At 41.0% G+C, this 28,000-nt stretch overlaps 1 protein-coding gene across 1 annotated transcript; it reads left to right on the top strand.

Moving 5' to 3' along the window:
* Nucleotides 1-524: 524 nt before the first annotated feature.
* On the top strand, nucleotides 525-27,949 carry LOC102308688 (insulin-like growth factor-binding protein 2-B). Its single transcript, XM_005925770.2, has 4 exons — nucleotides 525-1,130; nucleotides 16,494-16,624; nucleotides 22,044-22,184; nucleotides 26,053-27,949. Exons 1-4 carry the CDS (start codon nucleotides 773-775, stop codon nucleotides 26,209-26,211), a joined length of 789 nt encoding a protein of 262 aa, XP_005925832.1. The 5' UTR covers nucleotides 525-772; the 3' UTR covers nucleotides 26,212-27,949.
* The last annotated feature ends 51 nt before the right edge of the window (nucleotides 27,950-28,000 follow it).

Raw genomic sequence — 28,000 nt, forward strand, 5'->3', positions numbered from 1 at the left:
AAAAGCAGGATACACTTTAAAGCAAGATGATCATGTCAGTTGGAGTTCATGAGCATGGGATGTTCAGTGCTTCAGTGTCAAAAACATTCAACATATTCAACTCAAAGCTGATGTTGTGGACCAATGGGACATGTCACATTGACTGTGTCCACTTTAGCTACATACCTGTTAAAACATCCTTTGAGTAATTCTGCAGTAGATGTCAGAAGGGCTGCTTTCTGCCCTGATGACACACACACAATGAAAATAATACAAGCTGTGCTGTGTGCAGGTAAAATGGTTGAGCTACTGAGGGGGGAAAAAGAGCACTTTTGGCTCCTTAGTCTTACCTTTAACTGAGTGCTAACTGACACGCAGCAAGTGAGGGAGCCAAATCACAAAAAGAGCATTGACTTTAACATTTCCCAGGAAACATCTGGTTGGACTTTGCTAGTAAGGACATGTAGATGGTGCAATTGGAGTGAAATGGAAAAGCACAAATGTTGAAAATTTTCCTTTCTGGTAATCTTGTAGTGAGTGACATTATAGCACCTGAAAGCAACAGTTTCAGTTTCTGAACCTTCTTATCAACAGGGATTTATATTTTGATATTTTCAGGGGGTAAAAAAGACTTCTTTCTCCTCAGTCAGTTGGTAATATGAGAGCAGATAGGACCCTGTCAGCGGCACCACAGTGTTTACCCAAACACAGAGGACTGTCAGAGGATCCAGAGGTTCATGCTGTAGGGTCATTTTACCTTTAGTGGTCACTAACAAACCTAGCAAGTGTTATAATGGGCATGTACTTCTTATACGGTTTGCTTTTTGCATATGTTGGGCTGCCTGGACTCTTACTCTGTGATTTAGCTTTCCGATGCCCAAGCTGCACCGCAGAGGATATGATGGCATGCACCAAAGTCGATCCGCTATGTGCAGAGATTGTGAGGGAGCCAGGCTGCGGCTGCTGTCCGGTGTGTGCCCGGCAGGTGGGAGAGCTCTGTGGGGTTTATCTGCCAAGGTGCTCCACCGGTCTGAGGTGCTACCCAAGTATGGATGCTGACTTCCCTTTACAGCAGCTCATTCAGGGTTTGGGACAATGTGGACAAAGAATAGATGTGGATGTCTGGGAACATTTGAACCCGTCGGGGTATGGTAAGTTCTATGAAAAAACTGCTGCAAAGTAGTAGAATAAAGAAAGACCATTAAAGCTGCATTAATCTGTAGTTGCTGTTTTCAATCACTAAATCGCTTTTTATATTTAAATTGAATAAACTGAACAGAGAATAATCCCCCAAGGCTACATTGGCCTTACTTTTTAGACCTGGAGGATACATGGATCTCTTCCAAACCATTGTACATGGTAGGGGTTTTACTTTTTAGAACTCATAGTGTTAAGACTTAAGGTTAGCTCCATGGCTACTTTGACAGGTACCTGGCAGCTATAGCCCATCACTGTCTGGGCTTTACCTCCACTAGTGGGAGCCTCTAATCCGGACTTCTTTTTTCTGCTGTTGGTGCCTTTTTGAACATTTTAACTAAATTATCTAACAGATAATCTGTGGAACTAACCATCTCGGCAATTTGTGCTTTGGCGAGCTATATTCAGTGTTTTGTCTGTTAAATGTTTCTGTTTGTGTAATTTAACTGTAAAGTTAATGAACACAGCTCATTAACCAAATTTGCTAGCTTTCCCTTATAGTGCTGCCATCCAAATACGTTCACTTCTTTCTCCAATAAGCCAACACAGTGGTAGCCAAAATGGTGGTGAAACTTCAAAATTCCGAATCCAAAACTAAAGGCTAAGATCAAGTCAAGGGTGATGTCACATCCATCTTTTAAATACAGTACATGATATATTGTTATATATTGAGGGGTCAAAACTAGGGATGGGTACCGGTATCATTATGGCACCGGTTCTGACATAAACGGTAGTAACCAGACCGAAAAGCAGCGCTTTTTTTTTTCCTGAGATGTCATACACTTTGGATTCCAGCCAATCATTTTATCTTTGCGAGCGTAGTAGGCGGGCCCAGGTACGTACATTCTTTTAGAGCAGAGCTACAGATTAAAAATGCCCAAGGCGAAGCTGTCAAAGTCTGGCTGTACTTCTGAGCAAATGATGCAAACTCAGCAGCCTGCAACAAGTGCTTTAAGGTGATACTGTGAAAAGGAGGTAACTCCTCGAATCTGATGAAACACCTAGCGATGTATAGCATTTTGTTAAAAGCCGAGAAATGCGCTGTATTTTCTAGCTTGCTGCGAGACCTCACACCGTGCACATCTACTGCGCGTGGTTAGCCTGTTATCTGCAGTGTTGCCAACTCCTCAGTAAGGAAAATCGCTATCGGCTGCGCTAGAAGTCGCCAAATGACGTCATCGCCTAATTTGCATAATTGGTCATGCTAATGTGATTGTAACCTATGCTGTTGGAGAGAGAAATAACATCGTAGAAGAGACATAAAGTGAGTAAAAAACGTCCTAAATGCAGTTAGAATTTATTTAGAACTACAAATTAAATTTATTTTAGCAATTATTGTTTTTTAATGTCACAATTCCAACCCTGCTCCTTTATCCAGGCCTGGACCGGCAAAAGTGACCTGAAATAGGCACTCTGGTGGAGTTACTTTGTGTGTGAGAGTGTGCGTTTATAAGTAGTTTTAAACCTTGTGATCCACAAAACAGCATAACATTAAAAGAAGAACTGACTGCGTTACAGTCAGTGCGGGAGCAGCGGCTTCGTTCATGCGCTATTCATTTGCCGTTCGGACGCACAGGTGTGAACATCTCCTGCTCTGATAGCAGCTGGGGAGGACTATCCTCTGCCTGTGAGCACTTTGGCACGGGTGAGGTGCCCAAGGCAGCACCCGCTGCTTGTTGAGAGTAAGAGCGATACGCGTTTTCACGTCAAAAAGTCGTCATAAATAAGTCTCCAATAATATCAGAAAAGTCACCAGATTTGTCGCTAGTCGCTTTTTAGAAAAAAAGTCGCTAAGGGGGTCTGAAAACTCGCTAAATATAGAGCGACAAAATTGTTAAGTTGGCAACACTGGTTATCTGACCCGGAGTTAGCAACATTCCCCAAGAACCCAAAGAGGAGAGTCCTGGCCCCGAGCCCTGCCAGTGTAGCAGAAATGATGACTGATGATGACGGCAGCAGCCGCCGTTCTTCTCTGTGTGAGTAGCTTAATGTTGTTCGTGTGTAATTTATGTTGAGTAGGCTAACCACGTTATTAACTTAATGCATGTAAGGTGAACTAGCAAACACAGTCGTAGCTACATGCGGCTGTCTTCTTGTTTGATGGCAGATACTCCCTTCACCCTGGCCAAAAAGGCTAAAATGACCAAAGAAAAAGTGGAAAACAGCTAAACATGAGAGGTTTTTGGACAAAGTTTGTGTTTTCCATTGTTTAAGCACTGCTTCCAGCCAAGAGTGATGTCATAAATCCCCTATAGCTGCAGAAAAGGCTAACATTGTTATCTTTTTACAAAAAAAAAAACAGCTGAACACGAGAGGTTTTTGGACCAATTTTGTGTTCTCCATTCTTTAAGAGCACTGTTCGAGCACTGTTTAAGCACCGGCACCGTTTAAAAAGTACCGGTTTGGTACTGGTATCGGATAAAACCTAAACAATACCCATCCCTATTCAAAACCGGGCATTAAGGGTACAGGGGAGGTCATTGCATATAGTCTTTACAGAGTTAGTACTCATGAGAAGTACTCATGAATCCAGACTGGATTTCTTCTGTCTGTCATGTTGGAGAGAGGACCTAAAAGCAGACGCATACAAACAGGACTAGACAGTTTATTTCGGCCGGGAGAAAAACAAAAGAAGAATACAAAACAAAAGGAGACTCAGACTTTACTAACCAAACTGGGCAAAGCTAAACATTAAGATCATAGACTGTGAAACCCGGAAAGACACATGGAGGGAGGTGAACTGACATTCCAGTGAGGATGAAGGGGAACTCACACAATTTATACACATGAGGATGATTAGGGAAAGTGGAGGCCCACAGGAGGGACTAATCGGGCATAATAAGTCAGGAGAAATGAAGCTGAACACAATCCACATGAGACAAGGGACTGTCAAAATAAAACAGGAAGTGTCATGCATACCAAGACTCAGAGTAGGACTTGCAGGCAGGGATAAACAGACAGACTGGGGGTGACAAAGGATGAAACACAAAGAGAAGAACATGGAGACAGAGCACAGATACAAGGACAAGTGAGAGAGAGAGAGAGGGCGAGAGACATGACAGACAGGAGGGGACACCAAGTAGAAAACAAAGAGACCAGACCAAGGGAGCAGGAACTGAAACTGATAACACTTAAATAACTTGAAAATAAACTAGACACCTCTAACAATATAGCAGGGAAATTACCAGGGATTACCAAGATCTACTATTTCTATTCACAGGAACTAAACAAGAAAACAAAACAATATAAAATCCAGGTAATATGATCATTTCTCAAAATCAAAAATGAATTTAACAATATTCATAAGGTCCAAAACACAGAGAAGTATATTAATTTCCTAGGAGTGGAAATCTAATTCATTATGATGTTAAATCACCTACGTCTGCATCACCACAGCTTAAACTGACACAGTGCTATATGTGATGGTCTGTGTACATCTGTTTTGTACATCCAAAGATTTGTCCTCTGTCAAGTATCTTCTGTACTGTGCTTTAACTGAGACTTCTCCTATATTCTCTTATACCTCAGCGTGAAGTTATAACACAGAAGGGAAAAACTTCACTGAGAATTAGCAGAGTCGAGACTACAGTTTCACTGCAGAACTCTTTTAATGTCAGAAAAACCACCATCTACATCAAACATATTTGTAACTATCCCAAAAGAAACAACCCAGAAATCCTGCTGGGACAGAGAAATGTTAAGCTTTGCTATCCCACATTACAGTTATTAGGGACAAAGGGTCACTATTGATTCCTGAAAATGAATGTTGACATATGCAATGTGTTTGGCAGGCAGTGGCAGACCCACATCTGTGAGCGCAAACCAGCAGTATCCCTCCAATGAACTCTAACATGTCTATAACCCACGTAGCCTCAAAGCTCTCGTATTGGGAATGCCTTATTTTGATGTAGGCTATTGTATTAAGGAGGAAATTTAATACACATTGAAACTTTTAAGGCTAGCATTCAATCATAAATGTCTCAGTGTCTGTTGTGAGCATCAGTGTCAGTTTGTTATTGGAAAAGAGTTTCTCTGAAGAAGAAGAAGAAGAAGAAGAAGAAGAAGAAGAAGAAGAAGAAGGTGGTGTGACCTATTTATATAAACTGCTTAGAGCTAAATATTTATTTGTTTATCTTGCGTCTCATGGCTACTGACTTAAATGGGAGGGGATAATGAAAACAAACCCATTTCCAGTCCTGCAATTTTATCTGAGCACAGTGCACTCGGGATGGGCTCTATGCTGTGATTTATCACCTTTGGCGTTCAGATCAGTTAAAATACAAATGAGCATCGTTTTATAGGGCAGGTTGCACTCTGTTAAGCTTGACTTTTCAAGCATGGCAGCTATTTAATTTCAACATCTGTCTTTCTTTGTACCCTTCAACATCCACATTTCGTTAACTGCAGGAAAGATCCTGAAGTTTACACTCTCACTTTTCAGTTCAACAAAAAAGCAGTGTTGCTTTTTAGGATATTGTGCTTATTTGATGTGATCCTGGGTTCACGTGGGTCCTTTGGGTCACTGAAATGAGCAGCACATCAGCCTGAGTAAACAGTCTAGAGTTCATAACCTCCTTGAGCTTTGCTGAGACTTGGTGCTTTCAGCAGACAAACATCTGTGTATAAATATGTAAAATGTGTTGACTAGGGACAAGATTTTTCAGTTTCCCAGTTTCAATTTGTTGTCCAAGTAGTACTGATTAATCAACTGAGCACTTTGGTTGCATACAGGTAGGCGCTCCCTGTGAGACGGGAGTATGCTTGCCAAAGTGTTGTCTTTTTATTAACTTATCTAAATGGATAGACAGTAACCAGTGCATGGAATGGGAAGTCTCTGCCAAGATATCCTGTACTACACTGTGGAAACCCTGGAAGTCCACTCCAGGGCGTCAACTTGTGCTGTTTTGTCAAAGCCACTGGGATGGCTCATTTAGGTAGAGTTTGTTCCTCGTCCTTATAATCTATATGACAAGGTGGGTTATAGCATTGGTGAGAGGTACTTTTCACTCCAAAATCATCATTTTTTGAAGTGCACTATAGTTGCACTGGGGTGTTTTATTTTTTATTTTTAATTTTTAACCAGAACCACAATCCCTTTTTAAATCAAATTAAAGTAGCTTTCACTTCCTAAATCCAACCAGTGAGTGAATGCAGGGTTTAAAAATGACTAAGAAACACGAAGTTAAAAAATTGTGGAAAACAAAGGTCACAACTGGATGGAAACCATAACCTTCTGACTCATAAACCGGTGAGACCCCATGCCATAGACACCTCAAAATATGGATATAGCTTTGGATTTTGAAAACTAAAGTGCAGAAGTGCCTTTACCATGCCTTTAAAGTGTCTCTTTAATTGCCACCAGGAGGGTATCTCCTGTGGTTGCAAAAAGACTCATAGACTTCATATCCGTAGAAGTCTGTGAGAAAACCAGTCTTCCCTCACCTCTGCACAAACTGTCCTGATGAGTTTACGGGCTCGGTCATTTAAGCTATAAATCCAAGAAAGGAGGTCTAATCAGACTATGTTCATTAATGACTGAATGAGGAATTAGCTAATCAGTGAGGAGTTTTAAGCCCATTTCCATCACCCAAAAGGAAAATAAGAGGGATGGCAGAGGCTTCAGAAGAGAACTTCATAGACCATCTTTCAAACCGTCTAAATTCCCGTCCAGGATACAGCAGAGGTTAAAGATATCAGGCATGATGATGATGTCAGAAAGGAGAAGTAAAGGTTGGTTGTAAGCATTTTACAGACATGCAGCAGCCAGTATTTGGTGCACTAAGGTTTTAGTCTGGTGATGATTGTGAGCTCCAGTCTTGACATCAAACCAAATATTCCCTTCCTTTAAATTCTGGACAAAGGAAATGAATTCACTGACTCCGATGAGGTGCTGAAGTCTATGGCAGGTGTGGAAGATCTGTCAGAAACATGGATACATCATTATGCAGCAATATTTGGATTAGCCATTAACATTTCAGCATCCACTGTATTTATGCAGGGACGATCTGTTGAGCAGCACAGAATGTTTGCTCAAAACAAATTCGCTTGACTTACTTGAAAGGCTGAAAGTCTGCGCTTACACTCCACAACATTATTTTAAGTCTGCTGCTGCCAACGGTTTGGGGAATTGTACAAGGGAGAGTTTCTCTAGTGGCCAGTCAATCAGTGATTGGGCTTGGCCTGAATGCGTTGCATCGAATCCAGCTTAAAAAACAGGCCAGAAAATGATGCATGATTTGCATTTAAACAAATTGAATTTCCATTGACATACTAGAGTTACTAGCAGTGTGTATGGTGGATACTGGATTTTAATTTTGATTTCTGCTAGCCTTCCCACAAATATACCAGCATACTTGCTCTTTCTTTTGCCTGTCTCTTTGATAGACTAGCAAATTTACAGACGAGGAAATAACTGAATCGATCACATATTCTGCTTGGCAGTGGTAAATAAAGTACCGGTTAAGTGCTCCAGTAAACTCAGAGAATGATTACATTTAAAACTCTTTAGATATGATTTTATGACCTAACAATACTGTGTAGAGAAACCCAGCAATCCCTTCAAGCACAATGGGAGGACCACAGAGATGAGCAGCTAAATGAAATTCACCCATTAATTAGAGCTAATTTGTCAGCCTGTAGTGCAGGGCCAAACATGTCTTCTGAGAATAAGGCCTGCTGCTACACGGTACACAGTTCTCTGAAGACAGTACAAAATCTAAATCCTTTTTCCCAGGTTTGAGGTCACAAAGGGTTTTATTGCCAAATGTTGAGCACGTTTACAAAATTAGGAAATTGCTGCGGTACTTAGTGCGAAACATACTGTAACAGAAACACTTAAATAAACATAGAAATTAAAATTAAAAGTGCTAAGTATATATATATATATATATATATATATACATAAATAAAGGTGATGATCAGTGCAAAAATGGAACAGATGCAGAGAACACAGCATAAGGTCATGTGTTTGTGGTGGGTCCTTTTGTATCTGGAAGGACCCTCCTACAGGAGCTTAGCTCAGTCATTCTCGACCACCTGAGCGGGCGTGTCCCATTTTGACCTCTGGATTTCCAGGCCATACCCAGCACAGATGTTTCTGTATACTATGCTGGCCACTTGGTTATGGTGTTCCACATATGCACTGACTTCTAGCATCTTGCACCCTGCTCTCATGTGCTTGATTGTCTTGGGGGCATCTTTAAACACTCTGCACCTGGGGTCTTGCCTGGTGTGGTAGACCCCAGCCTCTATGGATCTTGTACATAGAGCTTGGACTTGGGGTGAAACCCTCCATGCATGGACAGGAGCTTCCTTGTCTTGATGTGTCAGTGGCTTCTATTTCCTCCTTTGGCCATCTTATTATCCTAGCAGGGTACCTGATCACCGGCAGGGAGTAGGTGTTGATAGAGAGAGAGAGAGGGAGAGAGAGATAATATATATTGTATAATATACTGAGATGGATGATTGTTTGTATGCATAAGCTAAAAATAAATGATTAAAGTACAGATGATTAAGATGGATAAAATTATATTATTTACAAATACGGGAAGTCATTGCATTAAGCTCATAGATGTGATGTGTGTTCTACTTGCTAGTCTGTCTATAAGGTGCAGTACTATACTGTAGCAGGCGGGGGAGCATACAGTCAGAACAATAGCAGACACCTGGCTCCATTGTTTCCTCACTTTAACACCTCTACTCTTCCTAATTTCATTTTTGATTTTTGTCCCATGTCCAACAGCATACTGTCAACAATATCTTTTTGTTAAAATAAATATTTAATGACCACCAATTTGCAATGATTAATCTGCACTCAACCAGGAAGAGAAACTCGTGAGATTGGAATCTTTTTACTAGAGTGCTATGCACAGAAATGTGCTTGTATTATTTTGGTGATGCAAAAAATATAAAAATGTTGTTATACTTTATTCTAATCTGAGTGTTTTACACTGCTGTAACTGCAGCTGATAGGACACGTAGAGAACACAGTGGAGGGTAGAACACACAGCAGGAATACCTGTTCAATCAACACTGATTTGACTTTGATCTTTGATTTCCATGTCTCCCTCATCAGGTTGTGGCATCCAGTTTAAAGTTTCAGAGTTCTGATGTGTAGCCAGAGTTCTCATGTTGGCAGCCAAAACCTTCCCCTAACCACAACCATGAATTAACCATTGTTTTATTATCATAACCATCTACCCCTACCCATTCATTCAACACATCGGTGGGTTGGACAGAATCATCCAATAGTGACGTTCATAAAACCACTCAGACCGCCAGTCGTCAACTGAAAAATCCCCACTGCACAAAGCACAAACCTGTTTTGCACTTTCCTTGTGCTTCTGTTTATTTCTCTCTCCTTGTCTCTTCTTTGTGCCGTCGGTGGTCTTAGACTGCCCTTTATGGCCTGAAGGGGTTCCTCTGCTGAGACTTGCTGCTTCTCCTTCACTCACACTCGATGGTCTTTAATTATTCTGTGTCGATTTGTGCTGCACACAGTAGAATGTGTGAAAAGTTAAAGCTATAACAGATCACTTTGGGTGGGAGTTGCATGTGGGTGCCTGCAAACCTGAGAAAACTCCCTCTGAGGTGTAAATAGCCCTCTCTCCTTCTCTTTCATATCTTAAAGCACATTGAGAAGTTGCAGCTTGCATACTGCATTAATTATCAGATTAAGATTCAGAAAACATATAAAGTTTGTCAAACATAATATTCTGATGTCTTCAGATTAAACTATGCAATAGATGCATCTTCACCAGCAACATTCTGCCTCCAAATGAATGCTCACAGCACTGCCTGTATAGCAATATATTATACTGCACTTTGAACTAAAGTGTTTGCAAAAGGTTGCCTCTGTGTTTGCATGGAGGCACACAGAGTGATGTTAACATTTGCTTCTGACCACCAGGCAAAAAGAAGTCCGAAGTTCATTCTTTTAATCTGTTTTTTGTTAATAAACCTGAGAACCTTCTCCACCTTGCCCTACCACAGCAGTAATGTGCAGCTTCCACAATGACTGACTGAAGTGCTTGTTTAAACACTGCCTAAGCTCACAGGCTATGGAACAACAAGGCGAGGGATACTTTTCCCCCCTAAGTCTGCACAGAGTTAGTGTAATTTTTTAAAAATCTGCCACAAAATTAAAATCTCATCCCTGATATTTTGTTGGTCACGCTGCCAAAACCACTCTGAGCAATTGCATTGAGAACCGCACCTCTGGAGTTTGTGGTGGTGTTCTGCACTAAAACATTGTCAACAAATAGTTTATTTGTTGGGGTTGGGGTGGGGACTCCATGAATCTGCATACTCTAGCTGTTCCATCAGATTAGAAGCAGGGAGGCCAGGTTAATGTCTTGGGGTATTTTTCATGTGCTTTTTCATGATTTTCTGCATTGCTCTGCTGTGGGAAAGTGCTGCTGCTGCAGAATATGGCACAATCAAGAAGTGTGTGTTTGGACTGCAAGACCGACAAAGGAGCATTCGCACATCTTCAGATCGCTCTCAGTGTAAAATGTAATTGTTCCCAGAACTTAAAAAGTACAGCATACTTAAGATGACTAAGTTTAGGCAACGTAGTCATTGTGAGCTTGGTAAGTTTCATGTATAGTGGGGTCTTTTATTTTGAAACATGATTATTCCTGTTTCTGACTTCCTGCCTTGCTCATCTGCTCTGTGCATCTTGGTGTGGCTTCTCTCAAAACTAGAACTGGTCCAGTTTGATTGATAAAATGGTGCATTTGATAGAGTGAAGAGCTGCTTCTGGAATACATTGCATTCGGTGAAATTGTAAGCGTTTTGTTGTGTTGGTATCCGGTTGTTCAGTCTGACGTCACTAGCCGTGTCTGGGTCTAAACTCCGCTGCAGGTCCATATATCAAACGATCACTATGGCATTACTGAGAGTTGAAAAACTGTCTAAAGTCTTTCATCTTTAATAAAATGATCAGCGTTCTGCTCTACCAGGTGTAACAATTGAGTTTAACATCCAGGCATCCATGAAAACGGAATTTATGACATTTAACGGAGTTAGAAGTTAGCAGGGAGTTAGCTCGCTAGCTTCTATCTAAATACAATATAGCATGTCCTGACTGCGGGGTTTTGGAAACAAATTAAAACGTACAGCTCTGTTATCACTTCCAACATAAATGAAGACAGAAAACTAAACAGCAGTGACGTTTGTAGGGTTACTGAAGTTGGGCTAGCTGGTATATAATGATGTGCTACGTGACCGCTAGCGACACAGCTATGTTAGCATAATATAAACAAGCTAACTTTTTTTCCACTCGATAAAAGTTAATGTGAGTGTTCTCGGTGGTCAGGAACAAATGTAATCGCATGGCAGGATGCTGTAAAAGGACCAAACTTCAGCCAGGAGAACAACTGAGATAATCCATCCACAATACGAGGTTAGTCATTCATATACTGCTGCATGGGCTGGGCTGTAGCTACATCCTAAGGTTTTAAAAACTGAGCTTAAATAAATGATTAGCGGTAATAAAAGCCGAGGGAGGTCAACAGGGATCACTGACTGTTTTAGGAGCTTTTTGAGATCAAATAGAAGAAAATACAAAACATTAAACATGTTAACAACACAAAAGCTATATTAAACGCAGACTACTTTAGACCCGGAAGTAGGATTCGTCGCGTGATCACTGAACAACCGGATTGTCAGCTCAGAGTTCAGGGATGGAATATAAGCCTGCAGTTATTCAACAAACTTATCTTAAGCTTTAATGCCTTGGATATTAGTTGTATTTAGTAAAGTTACTTAAAACAAAACAAAACAAAAACAAACATGTCACACTGGCATAAAGACTATAACATGGCTCTGGCCTTTCTCTGCAAGATACATTTTGGTAAGAACTGACCTAAAACCTCTTTAACGGAAGTGACCAGTAGATATATTGGATCACACCACCTGCACATGAGCGTATGCATGCAACACAACTGCATAAAAAAATCTGCCAAACCCTCCGTGTTACTGGACTCTTGAGCAGTGAAATGCTCTCACGCCTCCTCACCTGCATAGTTTCTCTGCTGTCTGGTGGGTTTTCTCAGAGTTTTTTACACCGTTAAACAGAGTTAATGAGAAGCTGTGAAAAAGTGAAGCCGCAGGTTCTACTTCTTAATTAATGGCATCAAGTATATTTAGTAAAGCTCCTGGAGAAACTGAAGAGTTGGGCATCAACTGAAATGAGTTTTAAGGTTATTTCTTAAATGCAATTTTTAAATAAATGATAAATATTCTTGAAGCAATCACATATAAACAACATTCTGGGGGTAAGTTTACAATGAATATATCAGCACCCGAGAGCCTGTTTTGAAAAATAATTGACTTTGACCTTTTTGCCTCTTAAGCCTGACAATCAGTGTAGAAGCACCAAAAGTTTCCTGTTAACAACTACAAAGGCAGCTTCATTGCTTAAAATGACACACAGCCACATAGAAGAGTTGAAAGAGAGAGCTTACTGTAAAAGGTCTGAAGGGGATCTTCATTATTCTGTTTCTTTTTGTACATTTGCCAGCTGTAAAGTGTTTGAAGTTGTTGGGGCTTAAGAGGAACCATTTACACAGACAGTGGGTTTAAAGTAGTCCACTTTCTTGGACGTCAAAGCCCAGTCAATTTGAGACCAGCTCTGCTGTATATGATAACAGGACAAATACATTAAGCAACTCTGGAAAGACATTACTCATTCTGTGCTATGAGAGGACTGTGAAAGCTTCACATCGAGGCAATACCCAAAGCCAACACTGCAAACAGCTCGAGACAGGTAGTTTCTATGGCGCTGAAGACAGAATCAACAACACAGTATTGTGATGACAGCTGTTGGCTAAAGACAAGTTTGGGGTTTTTTCTGCTTGAAAATGCAGTCATGAGTTCCTATAAGTGTCTGTAGAGGCAGTTCAAACACAACCGCAGAAAAGTGTTTACAAGCTGTGTATCTACCTTATTTAACTCAACCACAACACAGCATTCCTGCTGCATTCACTTTTGCATTGCTAAGGGGAAATAATGCTTTACATTACCCATCCATCCATTTTCTTCCACTAACATTTATGTTGTGAAGCTATAAAATGCTTTTATGTGTTTCTGACGGCAGATATGATTTCTTTTTAAAAGCAAGCCCTTGCTTGATGTGCCCTGCAAAACCTTCCCAAGTCAAAGATTCCTTCGCAGTTCATGAATATCTTAACAAAACTTGGAACAAAAGTCTGAATTTGTATGCTGAAGTGGAGGTTGGAAGCTTTTACATGTAGTCAACACTGACAGATTGTAGGGAATTTAATTTGACCGCTTGAAACTTAAGGACTCATTTATGGTCACAGTCTGTCCACGTGGAGCTCACATGTGAATCTTTCCAATCTCGATAAGAAGACGATTTTGGCTTGAGGGATAGTAACGCTGGTCAACCAGTCTGTCCAGTACTGTTGCAAATAAAAATATACCACTAAAGATTGGATGGATTACAATGAAATTTGGTCCATCCATCCACCCATCCACTTATTCCGTTTTGTTTACAAGCCAGTGGATGTTTTTGCTGGTCTAAGGTCTTCGCCGGGGTTTCTTCTTGGTTGGACATCTCACTTTGGAAGCACGCTAGAGAGATTCCCAAACAGCCTCAGCTGGCTCCCTTTGACATAGAGTATCACAGGCTTTACCTCCAGCCCCTCTTGAACAACTGAGCTCTGCCTCACTGCACTATCCCAAACCACAAAATTGAACACTTTGGCTTCTCTCAGAAATTCTGTCCGTAGAACTTATGAACATAATTGTTGACAAAGGGCAGCCTTGGCAGGGTCTATGGCCATCGTCCACCATTTGCCTCTGTTAACTGACATGATATGCAAAGCTAAATGAAAAACTAGCCATAATTATTGGTATCCTTTTCCTTTAGAAAATAACAGGTCCCTGACACTGGATAGTGCTTCTCTGAAGAATGTCTTGGAGATCATCTAATTTCATTGTTCTCATTTCATTGTGTCCCAGATGCATCAAACTGAGCCTCTTCCATGTTTTACAGTGGGGGTGGGGTTCATTCTACATTCCTCTGTGACCAAAGAGCAGATGTGTCTTACAAAAACACTTCCAGAAGCATTGTGACTTGTCATCTTAGATTTTTGCTAATTTCTATCAACTTTAAAATGCTTTCTTTCCAAATCAGGATTTTCTTTCATTCAGGACGCAACATGTGATTTGACAAGACCCTGTAAAACTATGAACCCGGGGGGTTAGCTTCCACGTACCTATTGAACCTTTCCTTGGTCCTTTTTCCACCGCTCAGACTATCTTCCTGATTAACCTGGAGTCAGTGTTTTACTAGGAACACATCTAGAGAGAATGGGTACTGACCTTCAAATTTCTAGTAATTCTCCAAACCTGATGAGTACTTCTCATTGTATGATATACACAGGAGTACTATAGGTTCAGTGATTGTAGGAGTGAAGACAGTGGTGGTAGAACGCTGTCATTTGGGAAACTATGAACACATTTTTATGTTTCTTACATGTTAAATGTTGGTCCTTTTAAAATGCTTCTTTCATCCAAAGTCTTGTATAATCAGGCTCTATCCTATCACAAAGACTGCATGGTATGATACTAACCCAACCTAAAAGTTTGCTCCCAGGCTTCAGGCTCACTTGTGGTTCCTTGAGTTTCTAAAAGTAGACTGGGCTCTAAAAGTAGAGCCTTCAGGTATCAAACCCCTTTCCCATGGAAACAGCTCCCAGTCTGGGTTTGAGAGACAGACACCATCTCTACTTTTAAGGCTAGGGTTCATACTTTAAGCTTTGCTTTCTGGTAAAGCTTAAGTCTGGATCAGGTGACCCTGAACCATCCCTTAGTTATGCTGCTGCTGCTGGGGGACTTCCCATGATGCACTGAGCATCTCTTCTTCCCCTTTGTAACCAACTGCTTCTCCATAGGGAATTAACTGATTTGGGGTTATCACTCTAATATAGTAGGATCTTTACTTTGTAATACAGGTGGAGTACAAAGCGCCTTAAGGCAAGTGTTTATGTAAACTGATGCTACATAAAATAAAAATTAGCGTAATTGTGTTGAAAACATTTGTTGGTCAAATAATTCACTTTTGTTTTTTTAGTTATGATTTATTTTTGTTTTTCTTTAATTGCTTTAATTTTCTTTCAAGAGGAAATTTCCAAATTTGCCAGAAAGGGATTTGTAAGACACAAGTTTCTAGCAACATAGAAGCCGGACTTGCTCATTTTGCACACCTGGCAGAGCGTGCACCAGCACACATGAGCACAGACACATTCAGACAGTGCCATGGCATGTGTAAGGAGCTCCCAAGATTTGGGGGAAGGCTTCCTTCTCAGGCTTGATTTACAACCTCTTCTGCTTCAGTGCTAATTACAGACACACACGGTCTTACACAAATACACACTCTCACACACCCACAAAGCCTCTGGCAGGAAAGTTAGATGCCATAAAAAATCCTTACTCAGCACGAAAAGCCTTCATCAGATGTGCATCCTCACGAGTCTGGACTCACCTTCACTGACTGCCAGTCTACCTTAGGACTATAATTCATGACTGTTTTGACTGCTACGCTGATGAAAGTCCATACAGTTTTAACCCCCTGATGTAGTTCTGTTTTAAAGTTACAGTCATCAGCATCGTTAAATTCACTGTCTGGATCTGCCCTGAATGACCTCAGTGAATTGTTTTGTTGTTTGTGCTTTGTTTCTCCTGTCGCCACCAAATGATGAACATACTTTGCTATAACAGTCAACAGTAACTGCTCTCACAGAGACCCCCACTGCTCAGTGTAGCTCAGTATTTTAAACCTAAATGGGCTGGATGTAGCACTTGGCCATTTCACAAAAAACATCTTAGCACGGTTTGGTCCACACAACGGCTGGCTGCACAGAATTAGTCACATGAAGCAGGAGGGACACAGGATGCCTTGAGGACACAGATGACTTTGTCCTTTAATTCTAGGATTAAGACAACTTTTCAAAGGGCCTGTTATTAGATAAATAATTACTTTTAATAGTAGCTTTGATTACTGAATAGATAAATATAGATGAGTCTTGAGCATTTTAGTAAGCACAGATGTTGTACACACTAAAAACTGTGAGGCAATTTTTAGTGTGTACAACATCTGTTTGTTAACTAAAGAAACCACAAGAAAACTTTCATACTCAAACAAATGACTCAAAATAAGGTTTTCTAGGAACCTAACAAGTATTGAATGTTACACAAGGATCGAAACCAAAAAGCCATGAAGTCTGAATGTTTATCTGGACATATGCTACACATTAACTGCATTTGCTTTGTGTGTTTATTTGCTGCAGAGGTGCATGGGACTGAAAATCCACTCACCGGGAGACCGCCTCTAAACCCATGGATTTGGCAGAAGACCGCCCTCGAACAGTACCTTCAGGACCGCAGAACAAGGATGAAGATAAATCAGAGAGTATCTCAGGTCAGGGTTAAATCTTTTTCCTATAATTTAGCTACAGGTAACAATTCAGGGTTCATTTCACTGGGATTTGTTTTTGTAGACTAACTGGTAACCTGAAGTATATTGGCTCCATGTCTGACATAATTGGATCCACAAGTTATTATAAATCGTATGAGCAAAACTGTTGTAATTATATATTGTAACCTCCCCTGCAGCTCATCTGCCTGACATGGAAACAAAGAAGCATGTCGTTAAAAAGAAACAGCTGAAAAGAAAAAAAAAAAATCTCAGCAGTGTGTAATGTAGGGGCCTATTCGTTACCTGCCTATGTTACATCTTCTTTCTAGGCCTACAAAAGATAATCATTACAGGATACAGCGAAATGTTTGCCCATCAAAAGAAGCAGTGACACAAGGTCAAAAATGTGCTGTGTGAGCAATAATGTCTGGTACAGTGGTGCCCTCCTCTGGGCACTGTTTTACTCAGACAAACAGATTAACATGTGCACACAATAAACACACACTCACTTTTTAATCCTTGACATTCTCTATATTTTTATGCGTTTTACAGGTCCAGCTCAATCTCAGTTCATAGCTTACTTGGTAGGCTCCACATTTTCCACCCTGTACCATGCTTTAATATAAGAGCTCATTTATGTGCTTTAATAGAAACTGTGAGTGTTGAAAAATACACCAGTTGATATGAGCTGAGGTGACAGTTACAGTGCCATCAGATTCTTAATGCAACGACTATTTGTTTGTAGAGAAATTCTTTGTATAGCTTTGGCAGCTGAAGGCCTTGTGTTTGAAATGCTTTCAAACATAATGACACATTTCCACTCTGATGATTTACTGATGCGTTTGTTAATTAAATAGAAAGTTGCAGAAGCAACAGTGCCCCTATTCAGCCACAGGCGTCTTCAGTAACTGCTCATAATGAGCACCTTTACTATGAAAAGTGATCTTGTTTTTCTCACCACAGTGGAGTGGCAGTTGGCAGTTTGATGCAGTCTTTACATTAAAACCCCGCCCCCTTCCATTCTTTAGCACTCACTCATCATTTCACAGTGCAACACCGCAAAGAATTAAAAACAGTTCCTAGAAAGTCGTCAATGGGCTGGCGTGCAAGCACACATATCCTGTTTCATGCAAATGAGCTTGGGCCTGAAGGGGGCTACGCATATGGACGCCCATATATGTCTCAATAAGACAAACAATGATATGCTTTTGCTCATTTTCTCCCTCATTTAACAACCTCGCTTGCAGCCAAACAAAACAAAATACACCAAGAAATAATAAGCGGGGCGGTACAATACAATGTCAAGATCATTAGAAGCAACAAAGGAGACAGTGCAGTAAAAGGAGTCGTGCAGCTGGGCAAGGGGAGGGACTTCAAATGACTAGTGTTGAGTATATGCACTTTGTTGTGAATAGTCATTGGAGATCATAGAGCTATATGCTGAACACAGGCTTCACTGTCAGAGCTCTGGTTGTGACAGATTTCTCTCTCTTTTTGTCTCTCTCAATTTTCTTTTTGACAAAAATAAAAAAAAACTGTGACAGCCATATTCATTAAGTACATGCAGACATGTAAGAGGGAACCAGCCCATTTTTATAGAAAAAGATACCAATGGGCCAGTCTGTGGCTCCACAGTACAGAGAGGGACACAGGGAAGAGTGGTGTCCATATCTTCCAAAGCCAATAACAAAATGTAAGATATAATGTATCCAACTTAATTCATAAAGATTAAATTACTGCAATCCAATAATCCAATAACAAGTATAATAGTCAGGTTCTCATCAGTGTACCCTAGTTCCCTAACACATGATGCAGACCTCATTAAGCCAGCTCACTCATATTCCAACATAGGCTCAAGTAGCATTGGGTGCCTAGGCTGACCTGGAATCAAACCACTGATCCAATGTTGCTACCAGACTATCCAGCTGTTATTTTGTTGACTGTTGACCTAATGAGAGAGGTTATATGCAACAAGTGGGAATTATAGAAGAGCCCAAGACCAAAGATCCACTCTGGTACCTCAGTGCTCTAACATCTGTAAAAGAAAGCTACTGCTGAAGATAGTGATTCAGCGGCTACAGCGCACTGGGAACCGTCGTTGACTGCTGCCATGATTCTAGCCTACGTCACAGCGTCATGTGCGCTTTTTACATCCAACACAAAAACTGCAGTCGTGGTGCTTTTGATTGTACTCAGAACTCGGAAATTCTGCCTTCTGAATAGGAAGATGTAGGTAACACCAGACTGCACATGAGCTGCATACAGGGCTGGACTGTGACAAAAAATTGGCCTGGGCATTTTGACTAGAAACCGGCCCACCATTATAGGAAAAATCATAAAGCCTTTGAATGAAAACAAACACTGTTGTGACAGTGATGTACACTGTCTTGATGGTACATATGCGTTAATCTATCAATCGTTTGTTGTAAGGCTCAAATAATTATTTTTTAAAAGCTAGACATTTTAAATGAGAATAAGAAAGAAAAGTATTTCTTTGTGCGCCCCTCTCCCTGTTAAGGCCCTACCTTGCCCCCCCTGCACAGTAACCAGCTGATCAGTTTCATGATTGAAGTAGAAACGGGAGAGGGAGAGAATGAGAGAAGAAGAGGCAGCTGACAGCAAAAGACAGAATAACTCCAGCTTTGTGTCTTTTTCATTGTAGCTGAAGTCCGGGACAAACTGTTTTCCTTTTCACCTCAATACTAAACGCGTAATATTTTCTCTGAATACGAGACGATTCCGTTTTTTACGGGACGGTTGGCAACTCTACTAATTAACCTTATGAACAAAATAAAGTTCAACATCAGTAACATCATAGCACCCACCCAGCTGTATAGAAACCCCGTCATGCTAGCTAGCACGCAGTACGAAAAACTCAGCATAACGAAAATAAACTCCACCTAAACTTTGTTTATATCTGACCCAGATAGACTGCAGGTCATAACTTCTTACCTGAAGTTCAGTTCACCTGACAGCCAGACCGGCGGCCGCTTTGGGTTTCTCCTCTTGCCTCCCCTTTCCCTCATCCACCTGCTGGCCTCCACCACATGCTAATGTTACTGAATCTGTGGAAGCTCCGCGATAGTCACCACACGAAGTAACGAATAACGAGCCTATCTAAATCCCAGTAACGAGTAACGCGTTCCTGATTTTGGCATAATAACTAGTTACCGTGCTCGTTACCACAATAATAACATAGTTACTGTAACGCGTTACTTAATAACGCGTTACTTAATAACGCGTTAGTCCCAACACTGCTTAGCGGTATGCACAACCCTGATAAAACAGAGCAGTGGAAATGTACTTTGGGATGACTAACCATCTAGAATGACAGATGCTTCTATGGAGCCCAGGTTGAAGATTGTCGTCTGACTCATGGTATGCCCACAACCAGTCGACTGCTGCTGATTCCTAATAAGGCTTTCCCCAAACTGCAGCCTTTTTGACCAGTTTTTTTAAATTTCATTATCAATAAACTAACATTTAGAATTTTGGTTCTTGCAAGTGAGATGATCTGTTCTTCAAAGGCCCATCCAGGGTGTGCTCTGAACTGCAAGGGAACAAGTATACAGACAGACACAGCCAAAGCTCAGAATGAGCAATAATCAAAGAACTCAACACATAAGTGCAGCTTAAAAGGGTCAGAGCACCAGCTACTAGCTGACAGAGCATAAACCAGAACTTTAAGACCAGGAAGGCTAACCTGAGCCCCACTGGGATTTACTACAAGAAAGCCCATGACTCAGTGTCCCACACATGGATTGTGGAGTGCTTGGCACTGTACGAGGCTAACAGTGCACTGATAACATTCATCAGGAAGTACATGGGGCTGTGGAAGAGAACACTATAGACCCATTCCAGGGAATTTCACAAGTTACCATCAAGTGCAGGATATACCAAGGTGACGCGGTTCTGCATAGGCCTCCCCCTAAACCAGCTCATAACAAAGAGTGAACACAGATATACTGTAGATTCAGGAGTGGTGAAACCATCAGCTGTCAGTCATAAGTGAGTGAGACATGAATTTACTGATCCACCTACTTGGGGTTAACAGGCGGGATTGAAGAGGATTAGAACACTATTATGGAAGACCAAGGCCCTGCATGGGATGTATCATAGACAGACAGAAGATGTGGCTAAGATAGTGTACGGGCACATCTGTACCATATACAGATTAGAAGTCCGTAACTCCCAATCGGAGATACCACCACAGGATGTTGAGAACAACAGTGCAGTGGGACTTCGAGTTCCAGACAGACAAGTTGCTGGCCAACCAATCAGACATAGTGGTGGTTGACAATGAAGACCACAATTTTAATAGATGTGGCAATCTCAGTGGACAGCAACATCAGGAAGAAGGAGCACAAGAAAATAAAGAAGTGCCAGGAACAACTGGAGCAGATGTGGAGGTTAAAGTCCTAAGTGGTAATAGAAGTATTAGGAGCTGAACTCCCAAACTGGAAGAGAAACTCCAGGCACATCATCAGGTCAGTCGTGGTGACAGGCTGCAGTAAATAAAAATAAAAAGATAAAGACTATTACACCAAACCACTTCTGTAAAAGGGGTGTCTAAATTACAACTTAAGGACTGCTTGTCCAGTCTTGAGACATCAATCTCAACACGAGTCTTTCAAGAGCACACATGGGCAAAATACAGCCCAAAATCAGTCCAGGGACCATCTTAATCTGGCCACTAACGTCCCAATATGTAGGAGCAGGGACTCTGCTCTGAAACTAAAAGTTGTCTTTGACATGTTGGTTTATGTATGTCTTTATTAGGAAAAAGAAAAGGAGTCTAACACGGAGAGAGGGGGAGAGGGCTTTTCATCTATATGTTCAGATGTCTGATAAGGTTCGTGGCAGACTGTGCCTCCTCCCGCTCCCTTCTCTCATCCTCAGCCAACTAATCATAAGAACAGACCCCTTTGATCCCACGGGTAGACTGGCACTCGGTGTGTGTGTCTGCATTACAGTGCACACTTGAATACACTGTAAATGTGCAGAACAAGAAGAGTAAGTACAGGAAAAGTGTGCTAAGAATTTTGTGCGTGCATGAAAGCACAGGTTTGTGTGTGTGTGTGTGTCTGTGTGGTCATGGTCGTGGCCACCAGTTGAGTTAAGCAGCCCAGTCAGTTAAGTTCCGCTCCAGCAGACTCACATCAATAATATTGGCTGAACTGCTGCTTGTCTAACTGTGGCTCATAAAAATGTTAACTATAAATGTGTATATTTGTGACATTTTTACAAGATGCACAGATGTATTTTATTTCACTGTTCTTTTTTTTTGTTGGAGAACATTTTGCTCGGCCTCCAGCACAAGTCAAATTTAACCTACCTCTCTTTTTTGCCTCGCCTAAAAGTGACTACAGGTGTATTTGTACATGTTAATTACTCACTGTTGTTTTTCTCCCTCATCATGTAGAGTGCCTGTCAGCAGGAGTTGGACAGGGTCTTAGAGGAGATTGCTAAAATGCCTTCAGAGGATAACAGAGGCCCACTGGAGAACCTGTATGAGCTCAAGTTTCCAAACTGTGACAAACATGGACTGTATAACCTCAAGCAGGTGAGCTGCTGGCATATCACCTGTCCTACGTCACATTATTTTACAAAAGAGAACATTTGGGTCAGATAAATTCACAAGAGACCCATCCATGATATATGTATGGTAAGACTTTTCACGTTTTTGTTATTTTATGTTTTAGATTCTTACAGGATATAATTTGAAGCATAATAAAGAAAGAATTGAGACTTCCCATTGACGAGAGGGTAGACATAAAAGGAAGAAAGAAATAGCCCTTGTTGCAAAAAGCCTGCCAAACAATGCTGGAAAACCTGAGAAGCAAACAAAAAATATCTCCAAATTTGGTCAAGTAAATTAAAAAAAAATGGCTTTAGATGATCTTCTCTTCAAGTTAAATTCCGGTAGAACTTTCTGTGTCTGTGGACCTCAGCCACCCGTGCGTCAAAGTGATGTTACTTTCTTTTAAAGGATAATTATTGGTCATGTCAGCTGTCTTCAGCTAAGACCGAGAATCCAAGCATGAACATGATGCATCAGGTCATGAGTGCAACCAGCAGGATGATGGGCTGCTATTATTTAGTCTCTCAGGGTCAGACTGTCAGTGTGGATTCCACTGATATCTTCACAACAGTATAACTGACTGCCTCTCCAGTGAGTTTCTTATTCCACATATTGTCCAGCCTTGATGTGGTCAGTGTAGCCAAACTGCTGTAAGCTGTGACTAGAGTAGCTTTCGACTTTAAGATCGATCTGCCCCAACAGCAACTAGCAAGAGAGCCAGGCAACAAAATCTCCAAAAGGATATTAGTTAAGTTACTAGAATTGAGAACCTTTTTGATCACAAGCAGAAGCAAAGATGTTTAATAATGCGAGTTTTATGATACACATCTTAAAGCCATGTCTTAGACTCCTGGTTGGGGGTTGTTGTGTGATGAGTCCATCAGTCATCTTACCTAAATGTGATCTATTGCATATTTATGTTCATCCTCTCACTGGAAATCAGACTCAAAAGAGATGATAGAAGGTTATACTGTTATGTATCTACTGCTGGGTAATGTGTCAATCAGCATTACCTTACACACTCATTGGTACTTGCTTCAATCACCGAACTGGAAGTTGAGAAAAGTTTAAAAAAGTTTATCTTGGGTACCAAGCAGTTATCTTGCCAGGTTGAAGGTGCCATATGTCATTAGTTTTTATGATCTCTGTTCACCTTGAATTAATTCCTGCATGGACACAGCCTAATGTGGTAGCATTTTCATTTAATTTTGAGTACAGGTATCCTGGAATAGGATTTTTGAACTGAATGCCTGAGCAGAAAGGCACAACAAAGAATATAGTTTTGAGGAAACTTTCATCCATCAAGGGGAAATCTAAATTGCTGCCCCCGTTGTTCAGAAAACCAGGTCCAAACTATCTTTCATTCATCAAACCATCAAAACTCTGAACATGTGCAACACATACTGGTATGCCCAAAATGATCTCTAAAATTCAAGGAGAGTGCAAGTGACTGAGTATTGTGTGCTTATGGCTTATTTTGATGTGATTCTGTTTATGGGGTGTATACAAATGTCAGGTGAGTCACTAAATGTATCTATCTATTTTTAGAGTAACAATCTCATGTAAATCCGTAACCAGTTTGAAGGTGGAAACAGAAAGTAGCAAGCCCAAACAGGTCACCTTTGTTGTCCAAGTAATAATAATAATAATAATAATAATAATAATAATAATGGATTGGATTTTATATAGCGCGTTTCAAGGCACCCAAAGCGCTTTACAATGCCACGTGCCTCGTTTTCCATTCTTTGCCCAGGGTAGTCTAAAAGTTCAGTTTGAGAGACATCATTTCTTGACCAGTTACCCTTTTGTTTATCAAATCTTCCACTGCTGAGCACCATTTACGGTGCTCAGAGCCGCACTCTGCTTATACAAAAAGCCAAAGGACACGGAAGACACAGGTTATACCGTTGTGGCCACATTTCAGTTTCAGAATGGCATTAAAATCTTTTACAGTTGTTGTTAAGTAAAACTGAAAATCATAGAAAATTACAAACCCACCAAACCAAATGAAACACTGGTGTCTAAGCAGTGTTTCACATTGTTCCACTGAATTTCACGCCTCATCCTTCATTTGAACTACTCAAAAAAAACAACAAAAAACGTTCTCGTCGTTGGACTAATTCCATTATTCAGATCTACTCACATGTACTGTAAACTCGTTTGTCATCTTTGCCGAATAATACGAACACTGAATCACGCATCAGGAAACTCACGAGTTTCACAATAACGGCCACACCCCAGTCAGTGCTGTCACAGCAGGTGTTTTCCATCTGCTGTCAAAAAGCAGCACACCTGCTGTGACATCACTCCTACGGTTCCTGCTATTGCTGTGGCATGTTTTGGTGATTCAGCCCATAGTGAGCAGATACATGGCGGTTTTATGCTCTGTGGGATTTGCTGGTGACTTACTGTTTCGTGGTGATCTGTAACACAAGACCATAACAAACTCAAGTGGTTGCAGATGTCAACAGGTTTTAAACTTTGCTGGTGGTTATGTAAGTAATGACCGCTGACTTTGATGATGGGAAAGAGCTTCTGTGGCTTTCGGTATCAGTGGAGATTCTTGTGCCTATACATGTGTAACGCATTAAAGTTTTGAGTGCATTTATGTTTCCTCCTTCGCTTTTCACATTTTCATTTCAGTTCCTCAGACTTTCTTTTTGGTTTTTCCTCTTTCACCCACGTATTACTTTGTGGGGTTTCCCCTCTCTTTTCTCTTATTGTCTGAGTCACACTCACACAATTCCTTTGTATCAGCCTGGCAAAATCACCCTGGCAAAAGTATAACTTCCTTCTCACTCCTGCCACCTGCCTCCTCCCCCTGTCTTTTTTCTTAATAAACTCTCACACCCGCCTCTTCCTTAGCGTTCTGCTCTTAAACACACACACAAACGCACAAATGCATGGGGAGATGTTGTCATCATGAATGAGGCAACAAGCTTCTGAGCTCAAGGTTACAAGGCAATAAAACTGTTTGGCGTACTTCATGGGAAGACTTTTGTTAAGCCGAGGAACGAACTGTGCTTCCGACTGGGGGCTTGAATTTGTATTATGCCCATCCATAGACATCAGACAGGGGAGGACAAACAAGGTCACATATCCAGTGTTTTCTTACGAGGATAGTAGAGCAGAAAAGAAGATTTGAATAGGCGCCACCGTTTCCTAAAGCAGGGCTCTCAACCACTCAGCCAATTTTCATCACCGGTCACAAACAACAGCATTGTTTTGGACTAGAGTCCACGGTTCCCAGGGAGGAACACTGTACCTCCTCAACACTCGGCTCCCTTTTGGAGTTGTCCCTCCTTGTCGCGCGGTAATTACTGTAACTGTCACTTTTTTTGTTCTTTCTCATCGAAGGAAGAAAATGGAAAGTCTTTTCTTTCCCCCCAGCTCTTCATTCTTTTCGCCGTCCCCTACCCGGCTGCCCCGCACGCGGGGCGTAAACTGTGTCCACTTCAATTACGACCTCATTTCAGGGGGTTGGGGGGGGAAGGGTGGGCTCTGCAGGGGAGCTAGTCTGCTGGCATGCCTCCGTTTGTGCGTGTATGTGTGGGAGTGTTTGCGATCACATGTGTGGCTGTGGATGGGTTGTGTGTAGGGGGCATAACCTGAGGACAGGCTGTTATTGGGTGAGTGTTGTCCCACCCGAATCACAGTCCTCACTCTCATCCAATGACCCCCCGCCGCCAGAAGATCCTCGCACACACACACATGAACACAAATCTCAAGCCACCCTACGCCATGCTTCATTAATGCATCCCCTGCTTTCACTGTGTTTCCTTACCCTCCCACCTCTTTTTCCCAGTGTTTTCCATCTTGCCTAGTTTGTGTTTTTCTTCTCTCCTTCCAGTGCAACATGTCCACCCACGGCCAGCGGGGAGAATGCTGGTGTGTTGACCCCTTAACAGGAGTCCAGATATCAGAGACACCTAAAGTCAGAGGGGATCCCAACTGTAACCAGTTTCAGGAGGTGCACAGAGCAATGCCCACTGCAGAAGCATCTCACTAGCGCACCATCAAAATGGGGCTGGGTTTTCTTCACAATTCCAAATTTATGAGGATTATTCATCAACAGGTGATGACTAAGGTCATACTCGTATGATATAATACTTTTTTTAGGAAAGTGGCTTCAGTAAAAGAGCATAAATGCAGAGTGAACTACAGTATTTTTGCTGGTAAATGGACATTTTTCAGCAGTATGATATGTATTATAATCCACTCAAACTACAGTGCTCATTCTAGTCAAAAAACATGCATAAGCAACAACAGTTCGAGGCAGGGGGACATAAATACATTCTGATGTGTGTTAGGCTTAGGGTCGTCACCAAGTTAGATCATGATAAGTGTCCATCTAATACACACAGACAAAATCTGGATTTCCTTTAATATTCATCCTCAGTGTCATTATAACTTCTGAAAATAACATGCTGAGGTCTTTAAATGATAGCTTGTTATCAGCTCTGTCAGTCCATCATTCTGGTGATTTTCAGCTAATGTAAAGCTGTCCGAAAGTAAAGCTTTTTAAGGAATATAAGGCAAACGCAGAACTTTTAGGGCTATAAGTAAAGAGGTCATTCAGAGACAAGAAAAGCAAAATAACCATCTAAAAGGGGCTAAAATGGTTTGCAATGCTAAGGGGAACTGCAGAGTCAGCTCATTTTCTGCTTTTTTTTTTCATTTTAAGAAAGCTCTTTGACATTACACCTAGTCTGATGAAATCAGCATTAATCTGTTAATTATATAGACTTTCAGCCTAAACCTACTAAGGATTTTATCTGCATTTAAATGTCTCATGTAGGATCTCAGTAAGTGCAGTTAGTCTTTTTTAAGAGACTAAATATTATATTGGTTGTGCCTCCATATCAGAAGTCTTACACTGCTCAGTGATCGAAGCCCAAAGCTGGCAATTTTAGAAATTGAAGATGAGAGTCTACCATTATAAATACTGTCTAAGAATCAACCAATAGGAATGGAGCATTAAAATTCTAAACTTACCAGCGATCAAGGAGAATAAATGAAAAACTAAACGTGCAAAACAAAATGTTTGTGCTTCTGATAGAGCAGAAAATGCAGCTGAATTGTGATAGCAAAAGCTTGTTTGTATGATGCTTCTAGTAGCTGTTCCCACAACGGCGTCATGGTGGACACCCCACAACAGGGATATAAACCTCATTTTAAATATCGTGCGACATACAGCCCACTTTGATCTTAAGTGTTAAGAATTGGTGTCTTTGCTGGGCCATTTCTGGCCCTCAGGCCTTATCTTGACACCACTGGTCTACAAGCATCAGACTCGATGTCCCACTCAAATTTATTCCTTCCATATCGCACAGTTGTAGCTCGCAATGAGCAGCAATGACATCCTAATGTGCTGGTGCATTTAGACTCACAGTGTAGCATTTTGGATAACTTTACATTTATGTTTATTAATCTACACTGCTACTGTTGTATAAATCAATAAATTATTATTAATTTATATAAATATAATAAATGACACAGATTAAATGTTATTCTAATGGCAAAATGGGGACAAACCCCCACTTTTTCTTTAGCTGAGTGGAGAATCTTTGAATCGCTGAAGATGATGTGTGCACTATCTATACTCATACATTTTTTAGCAGTAATACTTGGTTAACACTGTTTTAATTAAGATAATTAAGTTTTTATTTCAAGTAATGCTTTCTCTGATTATCTTTTGCAAAATTTCATGTTGATGTGCAAAATGAAATAAAATGCTCTGCCCATGACTGGAACAGACTTGTTTGCAGTTTTTGGTTGTCATTTTTATTTTTATTTTT

Source organism: Haplochromis burtoni, unplaced genomic scaffold, assembly GCF_018398535.1.
Source record: "Haplochromis burtoni strain Fernald_Lab_line unplaced genomic scaffold, NCSU_Asbu1 Contig_87, whole genome shotgun sequence".
NCBI classification, from domain to species: domain Eukaryota; kingdom Metazoa; phylum Chordata; class Actinopteri; order Cichliformes; family Cichlidae; genus Haplochromis; species Haplochromis burtoni.